Source organism: Gymnodraco acuticeps, unplaced genomic scaffold, assembly GCF_902827175.1.
Source record: "Gymnodraco acuticeps unplaced genomic scaffold, fGymAcu1.1, whole genome shotgun sequence".
In the NCBI taxonomy this organism is placed as follows: domain Eukaryota; kingdom Metazoa; phylum Chordata; class Actinopteri; order Perciformes; family Bathydraconidae; genus Gymnodraco; species Gymnodraco acuticeps.
The window spans coordinates 69016-91306 of NW_022990224.1; the positions used below are offsets into that span (position 1 = coordinate 69016).

The 22291-nt window shown below is 43.7% G+C and overlaps 1 protein-coding gene across 1 annotated transcript; it reads right to left on the reverse strand.

Annotated features, from left to right (window-relative positions):
* Window positions 1–277: 277 nt before the first annotated feature.
* LOC117547806 lies at window positions 278–3357 on the reverse strand. The gene is made up of 2 exons (XM_034218639.1): window positions 1094–3357; window positions 278–950 (listed from the first exon to the last, which is right to left on the reverse strand). Exon 1 carries the CDS (start codon window positions 3123–3125, stop codon window positions 2178–2180), a length of 948 nt encoding a protein of 315 aa, XP_034074530.1. The 5' UTR covers window positions 3126–3357; the 3' UTR covers window positions 278–950; window positions 1094–2177.
* Window positions 3358–22291: the final 18934 nt, after the last annotated feature.

Genomic DNA, 22291 nt, shown 5'->3' on the forward strand with positions numbered 1-22291 from the left:
ATAAAGTCATGAAAGAGACAAGGAGGGGAAAAGGCGTGTGGAAGTAAGCAATGAACTGAAAATGCCACCAATCCTCTGTTTTAACGTGATGGCGGACATTGAAAACCGAAGAGGGCATAAGCACCCCTGTCTTACACATTAATAGATTCCTTCTGACTGACAAGCGTTCAAAAACCCTTCTGCTTATCACTTAGGCTACTTCTTTTTGTTTTATTCATAACATAAAAATACAATTGTGATGAATAGCTTGCTCTTTTTCTGGTTGAAACAAAGGGTCTACTCTTCTTCCATAATTGACTTCGTATCTATTATCTGACTAAATTACTTGTATTTATTAATACACTGGACAAATCTTGTCGTCCTATATTCTATTCTGAATTCAGAGTTCCAATCCCAGAATATTGTTACACCCTGTTCGGAGCTCTCAGCTCTGCAATTGTCTTGTGTATCTCCTGCTATGCTCTATTTTCTCAATTATTACACCGATTCGACGTAAAAAGATCACACAGAGTTTATTCCCTTATACATTCTGTCCGGCTTTTTTTGTGCGATGTATATTTCAACAGATAATTCTGGTCTTTGCCGGTGCTTCGACACCCCTATATAGAGATGCGACCGACACAAGGAGATTAACCCAAACCAAAAAAATCCTTTATCGTCACGTTTAGCCGTTCAGATCACCCCCACAGCAAGAGTTTGCGAGATCCGGTCGTTTCAAATTGATTTTGAAAGTTGCGTATCTCCTCTTGAAAACCCACATATAATATTCAGTCTATAGTCTACAGAATTTTCCCAGCGAGTCAGCCGTGCCGGACTAAACTACCTCACGCTCTCGCTGGTTCACTTTTCTTTTTTTTCTTTTTTTCTTTTTAGTGAATTAAGGTACGGGACTTATAGCTATTTACCCGACTCTTACAAACACTCAGTGCCTTAGCTGCAGGACTCTATACCTGACTAAGCACTTTAACTCGGTGCCTTAGGTCCGGACTGTTCTACCTGACTCTAAGCCCCTTCTTACTTTAGTGAGTTAAAGGTACTGGACTCTATACCAGACTCTTCAAACACTCAGTGCCTTAGCTGCAGGACTCTATACCTGACTAAGCACTTTAACTCGGTGCCTTAGGTCCGGACTGTTCTACCTGACTCTAAGCCCCTTCTTACTTTAGTGAGTTAAAGGTACTGGACTCTATACCAGACTCTTCAAACACTCAGTGCCTTAGGTACAGGACTCATCTACCTGACTCTACAAACACTTTGTTCAGTATTGTATTTTTTACCATGACTAAGGACACTGAGAACGCCGCTGACAACTCTAAAATGTTTGTAGTATAGCCAATCACAGACATTGACAATCAACAGGTGTCTGATCACCTTTGTATCTGGACGTCCTGATTTAGTTGTCAACGGTGTGCAGGTGTCCTTCCCTGGACTGAAATTCGTCCGCTGGCTGTCGGTGGTACTCCTAGAGACCAGCACTCATCACGTCGGGGTCACCAGATTGTAGGAGCAGACACAATAGTGGTGGCTCAAAGCCCAACACCCCCCCAAAACACCCGCCGTTGCGAGGCTCTGGCGGCTCCGGCAGGTCCGGTGCAGCGGTGCTGTGAAAGGACCCAGGTTCGATTCCGGCCTGAGGTCCAAAACATTTATTTTTTTAAATAAAAATAAAAAATCTCCCGTTCATCACGTCCATTCGCGACCCACCTATCACATCTCTGCACCCCACCAGTGGGGCGCGCCCCACACTTTGAGAAACGCTGCCCTAGGGGGTCGTACTGACTTGCCAGCACTTTGTAGATGTTGCCCATCGTGATTTCACCATAATCCACGGGACGATGCTTGTAGCCCAGGATATCCTTTTGGAAGAGCCAGCTCAGTCCTAGAGTGGATTCTGGGACATCTGTCTTGTTCTGAGCTCAACACTGGTAGAGCGACTCTCTTCTGGTAGGTGACTGATGACCTCTGGTTGATTGCTGGCCCATTGACGCAGCTCGAAGCCTGCAGATGCTAGGATGGCTCGTAACTTGTCGACCAGGTGCCTCGCCTCAGCAATGGTGGGGACGCTCTGTAGGCAGTTGTCTACATAAAACCACTTCTCGACTGAGCTCCTCACCTCTTCATCTGTCTGACTATGGTCGATGACGTGGCGCTGAAGGGCAAACGTAGCACAGCAGGGGCTACACGTCGTTCCAAAAGGTAACACTTGCCATTCGTACACCGCAGCAGGATCTTGACTGCTGTCTCGCCAAACACATCTGAGCAGGTCTCGATCTCCTGGGAGGAGTCGAACCTGGTGGAACATGCCCTTGATATCTCCACTGATTGCTACTGCATGCTCTCGGAACTGCATGCTCTCGGAAGCGTAGCAGGACTCCAAGGAGAGATGCTCCTAAGGTCGGCCAAGGCAACAGATAGTCATTGAGATTTTGCCCTCGATACTGAAATGAGCAGTTGAACACCAGTTTGTTCTTGCCATTATGGCTTACCATGTGGTGAGGAATGTACCACGACTCACGACCTTCCTCTACTGATACTTCAGGGTCACACTTGATGACAGAGCCTGCCTTGATCAGCTTTTCCATCTCCACTTTGTAGGCTTCAGCCTGCATAGGGTTCTTGGCCAATCTCCTTTCTATATTCCGTAGACTGTGCATGACGGCTTCTTTAGTAGCTTGAAGGAGTGGCATGTCTTTCCGGCGTAACAGCGGGGTGGCATAACGGAGTATGTCGTTAACCTGTACTCCGATGGTTTTGGTCTCCAGGGTACCGATGGCCTCTTGGTCCTCCCTTGAACGTGTGACTAGTTTCTCGCTTCTGAAAGGAAGAGTGTCGACCTGCCACATCTCGACATGCTTCGTCAGCTCATTCACTTGTGGTGATACTGATGTGAAAAAACACTGCTGTGGTTGTGCGAGATGATAGACAACACTGGCTGGGCCTTGCAGCATCCAGCCTAGCCTTGTGTGAATGGCAGCCGGTCCCCCTTTTGGGCCTAACCTGACTCGTTCAATGGGGGTGACGAGATGTGGGTGGTCACTTCCAATGAGAAGCAGAGGCTTCACATTTGTGAGGGTCCGGATGGGAAGGCCAATGAGGTGCTTATACCTCTCCCGGAGTTGCTCCATAGGGTAGTTATGATCTGCTAGTCCAATGTGAGCAGTGGTGAAAGCACCTGTAATCTTGAACCTGGTCTTCGGCTTAGCAGGAGAGGAAATGGAGAAGGAGACTGATGCACCGCGAAGGGTCTGCACCAGAGTTCCCGTTAGCCGGTAATTACCGGACTACGACCGGTAAAATATGCTGAAGACCGGCAAATCTAAATCTCTCCGGTCAAAGTGTCCGTTCAAAATAATTTCTGTTTAGCTTAATACCGCATCAGTTGCGCAACTTGCGCCACTTATGTGACAGACAAAAGAGTATGTGACAGACATTAGAATGGACTATTCTTGTCTAACACTTAATGTGGAGAAAGAGATGTCCTGTATGGGTTGATTGTGCGTTGATCTGTTGGTAATGCCTCCGGGTTCCGGTGGGCATGTAAACAAATGCATAATGCTGCGCTATACTTTGTGGCCTCACCCAGTTGCATAGCGACGCTTATTGTTTAGGTGTCTTTTAATAAGCAGGTAGTCCTATCATTAGCTAGAACTAGCTAGATCTGATCGATATGGACATGAACGCGAGTAAAGTCTAATCTGGGGCGGGAGAGAGAGATCAGTTGCTGCTGACGAGTCGACAGGCAGCTCTGCATAATCACCTGCAGCGGTGAGCGGAACAAAGCACACACTTCAGGTTAGAATATCACACATAGCTATTTTAATGACCTCTCAAACTACCTAAACTAGTTATAGATATGTTTAGTTTTACTGTCGGGTCACTCATTACTGATCCGCGAGCTGCATGATACTGACGGGCTGTCAGGAGAGGGAGAGAGCGCTCCGTTTATTATTCCCGTGTTATTATAAATTACTGTACACTTTTGAATAGTTAATCTACTATAATTAGTTTGTTTAATATCGAATCATATCAATTTGTTTTAAAGCACAATAAATAACAAAGAAGGCCTTTGACCGGCACTTTTTTCATTTTGTCCAGAAGATTTAAACTTTAACGGACATGTTGACCGGCGAAAATATATTCTAACGGGAACTCTGGTCTGCACATCCTGTCTGATTGTGCGTAGTGGCAAGTCCTCTGGGGTCCCTTGCACACCAAACTTCTCTACAGCCTCTGGCAGCAGCATAGTTCTCTCTGAACCGTCATCCAGTATGGCATAGGTGTTGATGAATCGATCCTTATAATGGATGCGGACTTTGACGACTTTCAGAAGGACTTGACTGCCTTCAGCGGGTCTGTCCAGGTACAATACCTCAGTCGTGGCCCTCATGCCATGGTTCTGCGAGGTTGGTGCTGAGTCTGTCTCCTTTGGTGGCCTCAAGTTCACATCATGCAGCACCTGGAGATGTTTCCCTTGGCAGAGGCCACATATCTTCTTTAAGTTGCACTGCGCTGCCTGGTGTGGCCGTGCACAGCGCCAACACCTCTTATTGGTTCTTATCCATGCTGTCAGCTGTTCTTTGTTCAGCTTGGTTACTGCTGTACACTGACTGAGGTAGTGGTCCTCATTATTACAGTACGGACAGTATGGCTTACTCTTGTTCCCTTTGAAGGAGTTACCTGGAACTTGAGAGTCTGGTTTCTTCCAAGTGTCCTTGGCACCATGGAGCACAGTGGTGTGGTGCTTGCCCTGCCGTCCCTCAGGTCTGGATGATGACTCCCACGATCCCTTCACAGCTAACTGTCCTTCGGAGTCCTGGCACCAGGACTCATATTTCAGCCACTCTGCGAGATCTATAAGGTTGTGAGTTCTTGAGCCCTGACGGAACATGCAGCGGCGGAAATCTGCTCTCTGTTCAGGCGGCAGCTTACTCAGCAGACGAGCAACATGTGAACCACACTGTAGCTCCACTTCTCCCTCAGACCCTATGGTTCTCAGCATTCCCACTAATGACTTGATCTGAAGAGCAAACTTCTCGAAGGCAGCAACGTCTCCCCGCTTAATTTCCGGTGAGTCCATCACAGCAGCAATACGCTTCAGCGCTATCTGATGTGGTTGGCCAAACTTATCGTTCAGGGCAGCCATAGTGTCTGAGAAGGGCGTTGGAGAGTTGAGGTAAGCATCTGCTATTAACCTGGCTTCTTCTAGTTGCAGGTGATCCACCAACACCTGATACTTGAACAGCTCTGTTGCACTGGGCGGTAGGAGGTTCTCCAAGGAGATCTTGAGCCGTGCAAACTCACTTGGGTCTCGACTTGAGAAGTTGCGGATTGTTGGGCGTGGTCCATGGTAACCTGGCTCTGATATGAGGGCAGGTCTGGAGGGCAGTGGCTGTGTCCATGACCTATGTGGATGAGGCTGCGGTGGGGGAACTGGGTTACTGCTATGCTCACTCCTGTGACCACCATAAACTTGGTACTTGGGCTCATTTGTTGCCAAACTGGGTGGTCGCGGTGACAGCTTAGCAGGCTGGTACCAGGGAGTTGAATAATCAGCGTAGTTCTCCCATGACCGCGTAGCAGGAAGGGCACCATGTGCTGAGTGCTGTACATGTTGCTGACCCACAGACGGCTGAGTCACTGGGGCTGGAACTACTTCTTCCTTCGGTGGAAGCTCATCTGGTCTCCCGTTGGGGTGATGAGGCGTTATATAGTCGCCAGGCAGTAACTCTCCACTTACTGGGTCAGGCCATGGTGGTGGTGCAGGCCAATCATCCTCATCCTCACTATTGGGTTTGCCTACAAACGGTGCCGGTGGCTGCATCACCGTTAACTCTGGCTTGTTGCCATGTAGTGATGGGGTCTGAAGGTTACGGACAGTATCCACCAACTGTCTCATGTCTGCTCACTCACAGTGCTTTGAGCTCATCTATATCTGATGACATACGTTGCTGTGTCTGCTGAAGTAGAAACCTTTCTTGACGAATATTCTCCAGCTCTACTCAGTCATCCTCACGCGGAGGTCTGTAGTGCGGTGATGTAGGCAGGTGAGTAGAGTATTCTCGAAACCGATCCCTCGGCTCTCTCTCTGGAAACAGCTGCTGGCTGCCAGCCCCATAGCTAAAGTCCATCTCCTGGAAATTAGCATCACGCCTGTTGAGGTGCCTTGGTGGGGGAGAGTCATTGGGGGAGGTGAGGGGGGTCATCCTGGCCTTACCCTCCAGATGAGAAGTCTCTTCTTCCTGTCGGTATCTCTGACTAATGTATCCTAGATGATCCACATCATAGTCTGCATATCGCGTTGGAAGGCGGGTTTGCCTTCTAGGGCGTGCACCATAGGACTCATACCCTGGTAATTAGGGATGCACGATATTGGTTTTTTGAAACCGATACCAATAACTTCCTGCTTCTCAAGACCGATACCGATACCGATAACCGATAATAATATAATATATATATATATTAAATGTACCTGTAGTTTTTGCACACCTGGTGGTAAAAAAAAAGACTAGTAGTGAGCAAATGACATGAGCATTACTACTATGAACAAAACTAACCCTGGGGTCGTCTCTGGCAAACTTCTTGCCTTTTTCAAAAGCCTCGTCGATAGGTAAAAGCCCCGGTGCCTTTGCAGCTGGCTTTGGATTCGCCGCTAGTTTAGCAGCGCAGGCGTCTTCGTACGCTTTTAACACACCATCGTAGCGATGGCGATGTTTCAGGTGACTAATCAGGTTGGAAGTATTATAGCTCGTTGCCTTTTTCCCTCCTCGTGGAACTTCTGCATTGCATTTGTTAATACAAATAGCAAGCGAACTATCTAACTCTGAAACTTTGAAATAGTCCCATACTACCGACGACATGTTTGTTTACTGTCCTGGCTTCACGGCCGCACACCATTTACGTCACAGCCAGGCATGAGTTAGGGAGCGCTGGATTTGTGAAAAACTCCCCTCTTCCTAAACCACTAATACCACAGTACTGGCAAAACGGGAGGATCCGAGGGAAAAACAAGCGCCCCTCATCCCAATCCACCCGCACCGCAGTATTTTTTTCTTTTTTTTTACCAAAAAATATATTGTATATTATCGGGGCTATTAATACTTTTATCGGGTTTATCGGGATGACGTCATAATTCCTAATATCGGACCGATAATTATCGTGCACCACTACTGGTAATGGTTCCATCTCTGACGTAAACCTTGTGAAATCCGGCTCGAAGGACCATCAATGTAGTGGAGAGTTAGAGATAACTCAGTGTTGGCACTAGTTTTGTGTCTATCACTAGGTTCACCCAGGTGTGTGGGCCAGAACCACCACTTCAGGCCAAAGGTCCAGAATAGAGGAAATGAGGAGCTACGATGAGGTTTGACTTCTTTACTTATTTAGGCAGACATACAGATATTTGTCTGTGTGTGTGTGTGTGTGGTTTTTCCTCCAAGGGAAATAAACAAAATACAATCAATAAAGGGATGCTCCGATCGATCGATCGGTCACCGATCGAGATCGGCCGATACTCACTCTACCGATCGATCGGTGCTCTCTAAACATGCCGATCGCGAGAGCCGATCGCATGACGTAAAATACATGACACTTTTCTCTGTGTGAGCCAAAACAAGCTCGCCAAAATGGCTTCACCGGTCTGGCATTATTTTAAGGTGTCCGAAAAAGACAGTAAAATAGCGGTATGCAACGTGTGTGAAGCAGAAATCCTGCAGCTCCGCCCGCCGGACCGGTAAGCGCAGCAAAACACACACACAGGGAGAACCAGACCGCAGTTCATTTCCTCATATTCTAAACGAGAAATTACTGTAGCAAATCACCCGGTTCTTTACGACCAGAACTATTAACGGGATACAAACCGGAGGAACCAGGCATTGAGGGAGGTGGCAGAGACAGTGGGTGAAACTGGTAGGTTTTCGCCTGTTTGGGGAGTTTATACATATATATTGCTCGCATAAAATCCCCGGGGTTTTTGGCTTTGTATGTCGGGGGCGGGAGATTCATGTGATTGGTTGTTGGTCGCGTTGCTCGCAAAAAATCCCCAAGCTTTCAGACACGCCCAGCTCCAAGATTTTCAAGATTTTTGAAAAGCTGCTGTGTGGACGTACCGTAAGAGTTAGACCTAACACACTTAGCTATTTTATCTACCTCTGGAACAAGCTAAACTAGTTATTATAAATATATGTATTCTTCATTGTCGGGTCACTCATTACTGGATCAGTGAGCTGCATGAGATACTGACAGGCTGTCAGGAGAGGGAGAGAGGGGGGAGAGAGGAAAAGAGAGCGCTTCCGCTCATTTCTCCCGTGTTATTATCCAAAGTGAATGTAAACTTGAATAATGTACATCATTTGAATGTAATAATTAAGTTGATTGTTTTTTGTGGAAGCTCCAGTGAATGAGCCCCATTAACTGAGTTTTAAACATCACTTTAAATGGAAGATTTAAAGTGATGTTTAAATCTTCCATTTAGGCCCCGCCCACTCGATCGGATCGGCGATCGGTATCGGCCGATACTGATTCCGGCGATCGGCCCCGAAATTGGCGATCGGAGCATCCCTAAATATAAGATAACTTATGCATACATAAATAATATACATAGTAATGCCAAACCCTGTAGAAATAATAATCTAGACAAGCTATAAAACAACATGTCTCCCTTCTCTTATAATCATAAACACATTAACATATAATATCAAACACTACCAGGCAATACCAGGCACACACAGGCCCAATCCCAAATCGACCCTACCCCTCCGTGATGGAGTGAACTCCGTCTGTAGCCACACTCGCAGCTCAACGAGGCTCCCTCCTGTCAGATGGAGGGAGTAAATACAGCAGCAAGCTTTGGGACGGCCTCCCCTCTCTCCGGCAGAAACAGGAAATGCCGTAACTGTATGTAACAACGGTTTAAAATCAGCATCTCTTAGACAAAAAGTTTAAATGAATAACTCAAATAAAACTCCAAACATCTTTCATTGTGTTTCAAAGCTCTTTTAGTTTTAAACCTGATGTTTATAAGCTTCTTAGTTTTTGCAACGGTCTGTAAATATACACAACTTTATAATAAAATGCACACATTTACCTTTTTCTAGACTAAACACAGGTATGATCCTAAATTAAAAACAAAGTGAGGTTATCATGATGTTGTTAACATCGCAATTTATCAGTGGATGTTTGCTGGAACTACTTGTAAACAGCGTGTTTCCTGACGGACACACACAGCGTGACTCCGGTCAGGTAGAGACCGGTGTCAGTACCAGACATAGATATATAATATAAACAGGGGTGCACATAACTTTTTTTCCCTGGTTCTCAAAGGAGCACCTGGAGATGTTGCTTGGTGCTCATCCTTAAAATGAAATAAACCGTAACTTTTGAGGGAGGGGGTCTTGACTTTATTTGCCAGACACGTGTACGGCACTGAACACACATGCAGAGGTGAACACAGAACACACATGCAGAGGTGAACACAAGACAACATTAGCACGACCAGTAATCCTACAAGCTGTCATCACTACCCTCCTGACTGTTCTCCTGACTGTTCTCCTCACTGTCTTCCTCTCTGTCAGACATGGTAGCTGATGATGTAGGCCTACTACTTTCTCTCTGGTTGAGTCTGCGATTAGCTTCTTGCATCCACAAGTCAACAGCTGGTTTTGGGTCGAAAGTCTCTGTTGTCATCTTAGACAAGTGGATGTAATCAAATAAGTATGTGAACATAACCAATAACCTACCATAGCCAATAACAAATGAATGTAACTTATTTTATTTATGTTGTTCATTCATATCTTATTTTACCTTAACATTTATTTATGCATTTTTTTTTATCTCTCCAGTTTTAAAGGATATTTTTGGTTACTATAGTATACATTGGAATGATTTTAAACCTGTTTATCCCAATAATTAGAAAGGAGTGCCTTGGAAATATGTGTTTACATAAATTGTGACCAAACCGTTTGAACTTAGACTAAGTTAACTATCTAAACCAGGGGTCCCCAAACTTTTTCCTGTGAGGGCCACATAACTTTTCCCTTCTCTGATGGGGGCCGGGTCAGTTTGTAACAGAAAAAGTGTGACGATCGCATGGGTGTCTAAACGTAAACATTTATTGTTTTCTAGAGAGCCACACATAACCAAATATTAATAACCCTTTCCGGGATCTTCACAGAAAAAAAGTCAGGAAATAAATAATAACTATTAATGAAATAAATAATAACCAAATAACCCTCTCTGGGTTCTTCACAGAAAAAAAGTCCATTGAAAATGACTGTAACTTTCTGTTGTGCCGTGCACAATCTTAACAGGTAAAAGTTTAGCTTAGTTGTCAGAGCAGAATCTCTCAAAATAAACGTGGATTTACGTAAAAAAAGGTGTCGGGTGTTTTGTTTGATTTTAAACAAACAAAGTCTTGGCTTTCAGAATATGAAACTTTAATTTCCAATTTATTTATTTCTCACTCGCAATCTGCTCTTCCGCAGCGCCGCCCCCCCCCCCCCCCCCCCCCCCCCCCCCTCACTCCGCTGAAATTATGAATGTAAGAGTATAGTAATCATAGATAACACTGCAGGGTCCGTTACAGTTTGTTTTCATCTGATTTCAATTAAACAAAGTCTTGGCTTTCAGAATATTAAACTTGTTTCGGCAAATTCAGATGATAAATACAACTTTGAAGCTTCGGCATAATTACAAGCGGAGAACGGCAGGCATAACAACAGCCGGTGTTTCTCGTGAGTGTTTTCCCCGGGAAACAAACACAATACACACAAATGCAAAATTGCACAAGCACACACACTCACACGTATACACACACACTCGCGAGCTTCCCCTCCAAACGAAAATATCTTCCCTTGGTAGTATTTTGATCATTTGCTCCGCTAATAATCAATCAGATCGATGGATTCCAGAGAAGAGACAACTTTGAAGGCCTTTTTCTCAAAATGATGACTCGGTGACAGTCATTATATAATGTGACATATTTCGCTTAATATTTTAAGTACAAAAACAATCCGGATATCATTAGAAAGCTAGGAATATCCTCTTTCCAACTGTGTATACAACTCAAAAGGTGTCTTCGGGTCAATGCGACTGATTTCGATAGAGCAGGTCACAACATTTTGACGGGCTAGTCTAGGATTCGCGTGGCCAGACTGAAAAAAAAAAAAAAAAAAAAAAAAAATCATAATGCGTCTCTGGTATTGTTCAGGGGGCCGGGCCAAATGTGGAGGCGGGCCGTACCCGGCCCGCGGGCCTTAGTTTGGGGACCACTGATCTAAACACTCAGAGTCCTTACCTCACTGAGCTGTAGTATCAGCCTCTCAGTCTGACTGGAGAGGACTCTCCCTCCACATTATTGTAGAAACATCTTCTTCTTATATCCGTTAAAGCAGCTAGCACCAGATTCTAATAACAACAGCACCGGTACCGGGCGGTGCGCCCTTCTCTCTCCGTCGCTCACTCGCATTTTGGCTGTGAGCTGCGGGCGCCAGATAAGCCAACATCCCCCATTTTCATCACTTACAGCGCCCATCGTACAGGGCAAATTAAACGTGTAACCGGGGTGAAAAGGGTGTTACATTTACTTAATTATGAATATTGTTACATCAAGGCCGAAAATTAGGATGAGCACCTATACGGTCAAAAATGTTTTTTTCCCTCCCAGAACTACCAGCGCAGCGCCTCCACAGATCTGGCGCCCTAGGCCAGTGTTTCTCAAACTTTTTCATGCCAAGGACCACTTAACCAATAAAAAAACACTCGCGGACCACCTAACTCCACAAATATCCAAAAACACATTGTTTTTTACAAATCGCCTGAAAATGGTACAAACAAGTGGCCACATGTGTGATGAAGGTGTTTATCTGGGCTATATCATGCAATTGAAAGTGAAACTTAAGCTCGCTCCATTGCGGAGATATTCCCGCGAGAGTGCGGAAAACTTAAATTTATTTATTTATTTCAAATGTGAAATTTTACCAATATACTCACGGACCACTAGGGGGCGCTCACGGACCACCAGTGGTCCGCGGACCACACTTTGAGAAGCACTGCCCTAGGCGAACATCTATTACGCCAGGCTACGGGCCGGCCCTGAGTTCATATCATAGGTTAATATGCAACTCGCAAATATATTTATCTCTCTCTCTCTTCTCTCTTTTCTCTTTTCTATTCTCCCTTCTCTCTCTTCTCTCTCTCCCTCTCTCTCTCTCAATGTTGGTACGCAAATGCGCCTTTTTTCAAATGACACGGTGCTCTTTTTTTGGCGGAGGTGCGCATGCGCACCTGCGCACCAGTTATGTGCAGCCCTGAATATAAACCTATATATACAGTCTATGATATAAACACTAGATGGCTCATGGGAGATTTTCCAGCGTAGCTCACCGGCCGCCATCTTGCTACAGTCAACAGCTACTCTGGTACGCGCTATGGTAGCTGTTGTAAGGTGAGTAATCTGCACACAAATACTCTTAAATAGCTGAAATCTTGACTGATTTACAAACGGTCTTGTTTATTATAAACGTTATTAGCATGGCTATGATACAGGATGCTTGGACATGTTGAAATTGCAGCTTTTCTTTGTGTATGACGTGGTTGTATTTATTAGCTGGCTAATAACAAGAGGCTGTGAGTGAGACCTAGTATTACAAAGTTGACCCAGCAACTTTACACCAGTGGGAGAGGCATTACTTCTCTTTCTTTTCAACATAATTTAAGTTACACATGATTTCTTCCAAGTGGTTGGGCTTGTTAAAACATCTTACATTTTAGATACATTATGATACAGGAAATTGCTGGCTTTGTGTTTACAGAAGTACCTGACTATGCCTGACTTTTGTGCAGCCTACGGCTGCTCTAATCGCCGCAGTCTGCAAACAAGAACCCGTGGAATCACCTTTCACGTGTAAGATATGACAATATTATGACTATAATTAGGATTACATTACATTACATTACATTGCATTTAGCTGACGCTTTTGTCCAAAGCGACTTACAATAAGTACATTCGACCAGGAAGACACAACCTTGAAGAAAACAGAATCATATAAGTATATCAGGTTTCATAGAGCCAAACATTTCAAGTGCTACTCAACTGGCTTTAGGTAATCCAGTCCTTTATTGGTATAAAAGTGCTTCGTTAATCATTCTAACGCTCGAAGTGGAGTCGAAAGAGATGAGTTTTCAGTTTGCGCCGGAAGATGTGCAAGCTATCTGCCGTCCTGATGTCAATGGGGAGCTCATTCCACCATCTTGGAGCCAGGATAGCAAACCCACGTGTTTTCGCCGATGGGAACTTGGGTCCCCCTCGCAGCGAGGGCGCAACGAGTCGTTTGGCTGATGCAGAGCGTAGTGCACGCGCTGGGGTGTACGGTTTAACCATGTCCTGGATGTAGGAAGGGCCAGATCCATTCGCAGCACGGTAAGCAAGTACCAGTGTCTTGAAGTGGATTCTAGCAGTTACCGGAAGCCAGTGAAGGGAGCGGAGGAGCGGAGTGGTGTGGGAGAATTTAGGAAGGTTGAAAACCAGACGAGCCGCTGCATTCTGGATGAGCTGCAGAGGTCGGATGGCACATGCAGGTAGACCAGCCAGGAGGGAGTTGCAGTAGTCTAGGCGTGAGATGACGAGAGCCTGGACCAGAACCTGAGTCGCTTTCTGAGTCAGCTGGGGACGTATCTTCCTGATGTTGTAAAGCGTGTATCTGCAGCAGCGGGTTGTAGCAGCGATGTTTGCAGTGAAGGACAGGTTGTTATCTAGGGTCACACCCAGATTCCTTGCAGTCTGAGTCGGGGAAACAACTGAGGTGCCGATGTTGATTGTCAGGTCAAGAGTTGGACAATCTTTTCCCGGGAGGAAGAGCAGCTCAGTCTTGTCAAGGTTGAGCTTGAGGTGGTGAGCAGACATCCACTGAGAGATGTCAGCTAGACAAGCAGAGATGCGTGCGACGACCTGGGTCTCTGAGCGGGGAAAGGACAGAATTAATTGGGTGTCGTCAGCGTAGCAGTGGTAAGAAAAACCATGCGGGCTAATGACTGATCCGAGCGAGTTTGTGTACAAGGAGAAGAGGAGGGGACCAAGAACAGAGCCCTGAGGGACCCCCGTAGTTAATTGACAAGGGTCGGACTCAGACCCTCTCCAAGTCACCCTGTAGGTACGGTCTTTCAGGTATGAGGTGAGGAGGGAAAGTGCAGAGCCAGAAACTCCAAGTTTTTGGAGAGTGCGAAGGAGGATCTGATGATTCACCGTGTCGAATGCAGCAGACAGGTCCAACAGGATGATGACAGAGGAGAGGGATGCAGTTTTGGCAGTGTGCAGTTCCTCCGTGACAGCAATGAGAGCAGTTTCTGTGGAGTGACCTGCCTTGAAACCAGATATACAGGATCCTATACCAGGATAATCGTTAATTACTTAGTGGATGTATGTACATTACAAGTCCTGCTACACAGGATCAGTGGGGCTATGTGAGATAATAGTATTGCAAGATTGATGTTGACCCAGCCTCTTTAGAATATGTTGCTACCATTTCTTTACACAATTATGTAATGTTTCTTTTGGACACCTTTTTTATTACTCTTAGTGTGGTTATCTTATTCTTAAAGTATACATACATACAATTACCCCAAAAATATGATAATTTCGGTGTGTATTTTTGTCCTTACCCTTAATGTTAAAGCAGGGGTGCCCAACCTTTTTTGAACCGAGAGCTACTTTTAAAGTTGCCAGTCTGCCGAGATCTACCAGTCCAAATAGAGAGGCGTAGCCATTACTGACAGGCTTACTGGCTTACTACCAGGTAAATACACACTTCTACTTGTTTAAAACTGACCTTTGTACGATGAATACTTCATAAAATACTGCAGATCCTTTATCTTACCTCTTTCTAATCTTCACACATACAAGTATTTAACTGAAGTTACACAACAGTGTTGTTGATACAGAGTTGGAGTTTATTCACACGTCACTACAGTGGGTAATGTTTTCAAGAAACATTGAACAGTGCTGCCACATATGACACAGGGAAAAAAGAAAAGACTCTGAACCCTTTCTTTGCCATTATATAAAAATAGTGTTGCTACAAAAGTATAAATGAGGCTTACTAATAAGAAAACTCAGATCTGAAGCTACACAGGGATCTGCTGCCAAAGTGCAATAAAAAAGACACAATTAATAGAATCAAACCCTTTTTTTGTTGCATTTTAGTAGATTATAAAAAGAAATGCCTTTAAAATAGGATGCAAGCAACACTAGTTTCTTAACCTGAATTGATAATAGACTATAATCAATTTAAGTTTGCATTATTATACCAGTTTGTACAATAATTATAATGAATAAGTTCAAACAAACTAAAACTTACAGCTGATTAATAACGGTATCTAACTTGATTTTTTATTATATCAAAAACCTGTTGAAATGCTACTGTTATTTTTACTGTCCCCAAAAAAGCACGTCAGCAGCCTCCAGGAATGCTTCTTTCACAACTTCGCCGTCTTTGAAAGACTTCATGTGTTTCTCAAGAACGTGACTGACACGATAAGATGCTCTGGTAGCAGCCTTGCTCTTGTTGTTGGGCCTGCTGTGCATTTAGCTGTCCTTTCAGGCCCCTCCCCTTTTGGGAGCGTAGGGCAGAATTAGGAGGGAATTCCGTCTCGTAGCGTTTGTGCACTGTTTTGAAATGCCGCTCCTAAATTACCATTCTTCGATAAAGCCACGCTCGCATTGCAGATGAGACAAATGGACTTTGAATTGGAATAGATACAGAAATAATCAGCCTCCCACTCGGAGTGAAAATTATATATTTTGTTTTTTTTTGCTTCTGCCATAATTGCGGTCTTGTGTGTGTGCGGACTATCACTCCTGTTGTTGACTGTTGACACGGACAATGTCAGCGAAATAGTGCCCACTGCCCTGCCCACCAGCCACGCCCCGACACATAGGGTCACGCCGGCCAATCACAAAGCTTTGATGCGTTCAAGTGCATTATTCTGGCACAGGAAAATTATGTAATAGGACATTAACGATAAAACAGAATATTGCTGTTCTATTTTTAGACACATCTCGCGATCGACTGGGAATCTCCCCGCGATCGACCGGTCGATCGCGATCGACTGGTTGGGCACCCCTGTGTTAAAGGAAAGAAGGGCGGACAATGTTGACAATAATTTATATATTTGGCTACCTTTCTCATGTTTTTAAGGTTTCCCAAAACCGGAGAGAGGAGGAGGCAGTGGGAACTCGCCCTAAGAAGGGACGGTTTTGTTTCCTCTGGCAGGACGCTGCTCTGCAGTGAATACTTCAGGAGTGAGGACTTTGACAGGACGGGGCAGACTGTCCGGCTTAAAGATGGTGTTGTGCCAACAGTATTCAATTTCCCAGCTCATCTTCAAAGGGTATGTGTATCATTGGCCAACAAGAATTCAAGGTGTATAAGATTGATTGATAAATATGTGATTAAATGTCACACTTTAGTTTTTCTTTCTGCAAGTTTAGGAATAAATAATGTGTTGTGTATTACAGCACATTTTAAACACTCAAAATGTCTTTAATGTTTATTTTAGCCGGAAGCAACAAGAAGCACAACCACTTCAAGAAGAGCGGAAGATGAACCTCAGCCTAATGTTGTGAGTATTCTGAATGTGGCCAAGACCAGAGAGATGGTCATTGATTTCAGGAGGGTGAGGACGTCTCTTCTACCCCTGTGCATTCTGGGAGAGGATGTGGCTGTTGTGGAGGACTACAAATACCTGGGAGTGCACTTAGACAACGGACTGAACTGGAGGATCAACACTGATGCTGTGCACAAGAAGGGGATGAGCAGACTCTATTTTCTGAGGAAGCTGAGATACTTCCACGTGTGCAGTAAGATGCTGGAGATCTTCTACCGGTCTGTTGTGGCCAGTGCACTCTTCTTTGCTCCGGTCTGCTGGGGGGGCAGCATCAGAGCCGGTGACACCAGCAGGATCAATAAACTAATTAGGAAAGCTGGGTCTGTCATCGGCATCAAGCTGGACCCCTTTGAAGCTGTGGTGGAGAGGAGGACACTGAACAGGCTGTTGTCCATCATGGATAACCCCACCCATCCTCTCCACCTGCAGCTGGACAGTCAACGGAGCTCCTTCTCCAACAGACTGCTGCAGCTCCGCAGTGCCATAACTCAACAAATCACCTCTGGCTGGAAGATAACTCTCTGCTCCATAGTTTCTCTTGAATATAACCACGTTGTACATTTTACACATATATAATCTATTTAATATTTAACATTAATATTCCATATGCCTTATATTTATGTATATTATATATATAATATCCTGCCAAACTCAACATGTATATTTTCCTCTTTCTTTCTTTTCTTTCTTTTTCTTGCTTATTTCTAATTCATTGTAAAATGCTTTGTCCCTTATGCTGCTGTAACTAAAAATGTTTTCCCAAATTTGGATCAATAAAGTACCATCTTATCTTGTTTTATTTGCATGTGGAATGTCACTAACAAATGAGAGCATCATATGGCTTGTCATATTAAATCCTTTATCTCGGTGGTACCCAAGGTCTATGATGGTGTTACTAGGAGAGCCCAATATAATTTGAGGTGGTACTCTGTGTAAAAGGTTTGAGAACCACTGGCCATCTCACTTGCTCTATGTCACTCATACACTTGAATAAACATGTGCAAACATTGAAACTACACCCAGGGATTGGCAACCTTTACAATCAAAATAGCCATTTTTGTCCAGAGCCTCAAAACATATTTTTGCCTTATAAGGGGAAAAGCCTATTAAGATCAATTTCTTAAAAGTACGCTGAGTTGTGTTTTCTGTTGGAGAATGTAAGAAAAATCAGGCTCACAGTATTGATAAGTGAACATTGAATTGTTAAAAAAGTAACTTGTTAATTTCCATATTACTATTATTTATATATTCGTATAATTGTGATAAATGAGACAGAACTGGCCTGTCTGTGAGCTCATTTTATGTTGGTTTGGTTCTTCTGATAAAGATGTGAATATCTAAATAATATACCACCATATGCTATTGTCATTAGTTGTGTCCCTATTCTTAAAGCTAAGGCATTGCTAAATTAACAACTCTTGGCTTACAGAGTGGTAACATGAGACCGATTTTTATATATAAAATATAAATATATTTTAATTTTATAATTTATTTTAAATATTAACAATATAATAAAAATAAATGGAAATATATACACCGGCAAATATTTAATATAAATACCTTGTGTGTGTGTATAGCTATTGCTTTATCTGCTTAATGTTATTTTCATAAGAAAGTCCATGACTATAAGTATACAGTATCATAACTACATCTTTGATGTTTATAAAAAACCAAACCCTTTGAAAATTGAGCAAGCTATGGTTATTTAAATAGTAAACCATAATGTTATGAATGAGAGAACTGCCTGTAGCAAGATGGCGGGCCAGCAGCGCGGGTGAGTCATCTAGTGTTTATATATATATCTATGGTACCAGATATGTTCGGGCTACCAGATATGTTCGGGTGTATTTCCGTCGCATCCGTCATATCCGTCATATACTCACCTCCCTCTGCTCCCAGCGCTCTGCTGCCACACACCGGCCGTCTGCGGAACTGCAGCTGGAGGAACTCGGGACAGCTTGTTATGTGTGGGGTGCTATGGTGGGGTCCCATGTACTTGTGCACATAAATAATGTTTCTAATTATTTACAATTAAAAAATATATATATTCTGCGTTACTTTAGCCAACACTTTTATAAGGCCACTAGATTAGATAATTACGAAATGTGTAGATAGAATACATATATTTCAGGTTGTTCTTTTGTCATTATGTTTAATGTTTTATTTACCTTTTTGATTGATTGATTGAAAAGTTTATTAACAGCTTGTATATAGGGTACAGTACAGTACAGCTCAAAACATACAATTGTTAAGGGGATGCAGACCAGAGAAAGACTTTCGTCTTGTTTACATCAGGGTCCCCCATTTCCAATTCATCATGTCATTTAAGACATATAAGACATACAGATGGCTTATTTACAATTTACATACAGGTGGTTTTTTACATACAGATTGCTTATTTACAATTTTCATTTTAGATTTCGTTCTAATACATCCTAACCGGACATTTAAGACATACCAAGTCTACAGATATACAGTTAGTAACAGAGTCTAAAATACGAGTATATGGGGGGGGGGAAGCTGTCCATTGAACGTGGACAGATGTGGCATAATTGCGAAACGTGTATTCCCCCTTTTTTGTGAGAAATCTGGGTTTCACATGATTTGTGGAGCTCCCTCTGGTGTTATGATCATGGTATTCCTTGACCTTTGGGAAGAATTTTGACATGTACATGGGTACCATAAAGGTGTAGTGGATCTTGTAGACCAGGCCCATTGCAAGTAGCTGTACTCTGTCGTCTACTCTAAGCCATCCTAGGTTGTCAAAGTGGGCAGAGGTGAGGTGGGTTCTAGATGAAAGGTCAAGCAGTAGTCTGACCAGTTTATTTTGCGATGTTTGAAGTTTTATTTTTAGCGCCTTGGAGGTGCTATGGTACCATGACGTGCAAGCATAGTCATAGTACCCTTGAATGAGTGCTCCTGCCAGAATTTTCAGGGTGTTTTTGTTTACCAGAGAGGAGATCCGGTATAGGAATCTAGTTCTTTGATTGACTTTTTTTATTACATTGGATGCCATTTTGTCACAGGAGAGGTTTGCCTCAAGAATAGATCCTAGGTATGTAATTTCCTTCTTACTTGTGACAATAATGTCGCCCACTGCAACTGAGAAGTCGTCGGATTTGCTGAGATTATGTTTCGAACCGAAGAGAATGGACTCTGTTTTACCCAGGTGTAATGATAATTTATTATCGGCGAGCCAGGTGCAGATTCTGCCGAGCTCGGAGCTGAGGGTTTTTTCAACCTGCAACCTGTTCCTGCCAGAGACCAGCAGGGCTGAGTCGTCCGCGAACAGGAACAAGTTGCAGTCACATGCTGATGACATGTCATTTACATAAATTAGGAACAGTAACAGACCTAATATGCTTCCTTGTGGAACACCACAGCTCACTGGGAGGGGGGGGGACAGAGTACCGTTTACCTCCACCATCTGTTCTCTCCCCTCCAGGTAGGATTGTATCCAGCTCACCGATAGTTTATCAAAACCAATTGCTTTTAGCTTGTCAATCAGAATGGGGTGATTGACAGTGTCGAAAGCCTTTTGTAGGTCCAGCATCACCATGCCGCAGTACTTGCCCTCATCCACCTCTTGTTTGATGTGGTCGCTCAAATAAAGAAGGCATGTGTCAGTGGAGTGGGATGTTCTAAAGCCAGATTGAAATTCATAGATTAGTTTCTTTTCCGCGAGGTACTATTCGACCTGTTCATAAACAATTTTTTCCATGACTTTCGAGATGGAGGTAAGTATAGAAACAGGGCGGTAGTTGCCTGGGTCCAATTTGCTGCCCTTTTTGTGCAGGGGGGTTACTCTTGCAATTTTGCAGTCTTTGGGTACGTGTCCCTGTTTTATGGAGAGGTTAATTATGTGAGCTATGACTGGTGAGATGGCGGTTGCTGTGTCTCTGAGGCATTTGGAAGGGATATTGTCGTGGCCAGTGGCCTTGTTAGGTTGGAGGGCGCTCAGTTTAATGAGTACCTCTGCTGTTGTTACCCTTGCTAGACTGAAATCATCTTTGCGTACCCCTAGGTTTTTGTAGTAGGTCATGATGTGATCTACTCCAAAAAGCCCTGAGTGGGAGGGTAATTTATTTACAAGAGTTGTGGCTATGTTTGTGAAAAAAATGTTCAAGTACTTGGCCACATCCAGTTTGTCTGTGATGAGCCTGTTATCTGTCTTTATGTTTAAGTTAGAAAATCTCGTTTTGAGTTTTTTACTGCAGCCAAGCTGGTTATTGAGTAATTTCCAAAGTTCACAGGGTTTATTTTTGTTTTCCTCAGTTTTGATATTGATGAAATTCTTTTTGGCAGTTTTGATCATGGAGCTTACGTCATTTCTTAGTCTGTTTCTTTCAATTTTGAGTTCAGTCACGTGGGCCTGGAGTTCACTGCTCGTGCTTTTGGAAAGCATTGACTGACTTTTATGAAACTCAGAGCATTTTTTGTCTCTGGTTTTCATGGTGGTCAGTATGCCGGAGTGCATCCACGGCTCAGCGCGATTTTTTACCCTGGTTGTTCTTAGGGGGGCCAAATCATTGAGTATTGCAGAGAATTTGTTTTTGAAACCAAGCCATGTTTCTTCAACTTGTGTACCACTGAGCTCATCTGACCAGTCCAGGCTCTCCAGTTCTAGGTTAAAGGCCTCGCTAGAGTAGTTTTTGAGGTCTCTAGATATGACTGTTTTGTGACAGCCGGCCCTTTGTTTTAGCTTTTTGCGGGTACAGAATATCATATAATGATCACTTAACCCGCATGCTATAACCCCTTTACTGGAGATCCTGGACTTGTCAGAGGTCAGAATGAGATCAATGGTAGTTTGTGTTGTTTCACATACCCGTGAAAGTATTTTTATATAGTATCTGAACTTTGGAAAGGAGTTGGGAGACACACGACACATCAAATCACATCTACAGATCAAGGCGAAGCGAATGGATGTACTCCCATACTCCTAGCGTGAAAATGTTTGTGAAAACGTGTGCAAAGTCTCCGAAAATCCTAAAAATAAGCTCATATTTGAATTCCCCATAAAAAAAACACATCATTCAGTAAAAACAAGGCCCCACTGATCATCTACTCTCTGAGACGATTCCATGGATGTCTGGCTTGAGTTTCGGCCACCAGGGAAAGTGGACAAAAGTGCCCGAGATCAGCCTCTTAATTTACCCAGGGCCTGGTGCTTGGCTTTGGGCATGAAAATTCAGGAAACTCCCCTGAGTATTTTATTAAATATCTGAACTTTGGAGAGGAGTTGGGGGACACACGACACATCAAATCACATCTACATATCAAGACGAAGCTATTGGAAGTACTCCTAGCGTGTGAAAATGTTTGTGAAAAACGTGTGCAAAGTCTCCGAAAACGGAGCAGTGGCTGTGATGCTAGCTTTGCGGCTAGCGGTTAGTTGTTTGAAGTTGTTGCTATGGAAACAACATGACGGAGAACAAATTAATATCTTCTACATATAATAACGGACAAAGTAAAGAATGAAGTGTAGGCTATGCCTGTTTGAAGTTGTTGCTAAGGAAACAACATGACGGAGAAAAAGTATAATCTTCTACATATAATAACGGACAAAGTAAAGAATGAAGTGTCGGCTATGTTTAAATGTTCGGAATTTGACCGTGATGGCCCTCTTGAGTTG

What these genes read in the sequence shown, in the direction of transcription:
- LOC117547806 (XM_034218639.1), bottom strand. Translation starts at nt 3,125, where the DNA reads ATGGAGCAACTCCGGGAGAGGTATAAGCACCTCATTGGCCTTCCCATC.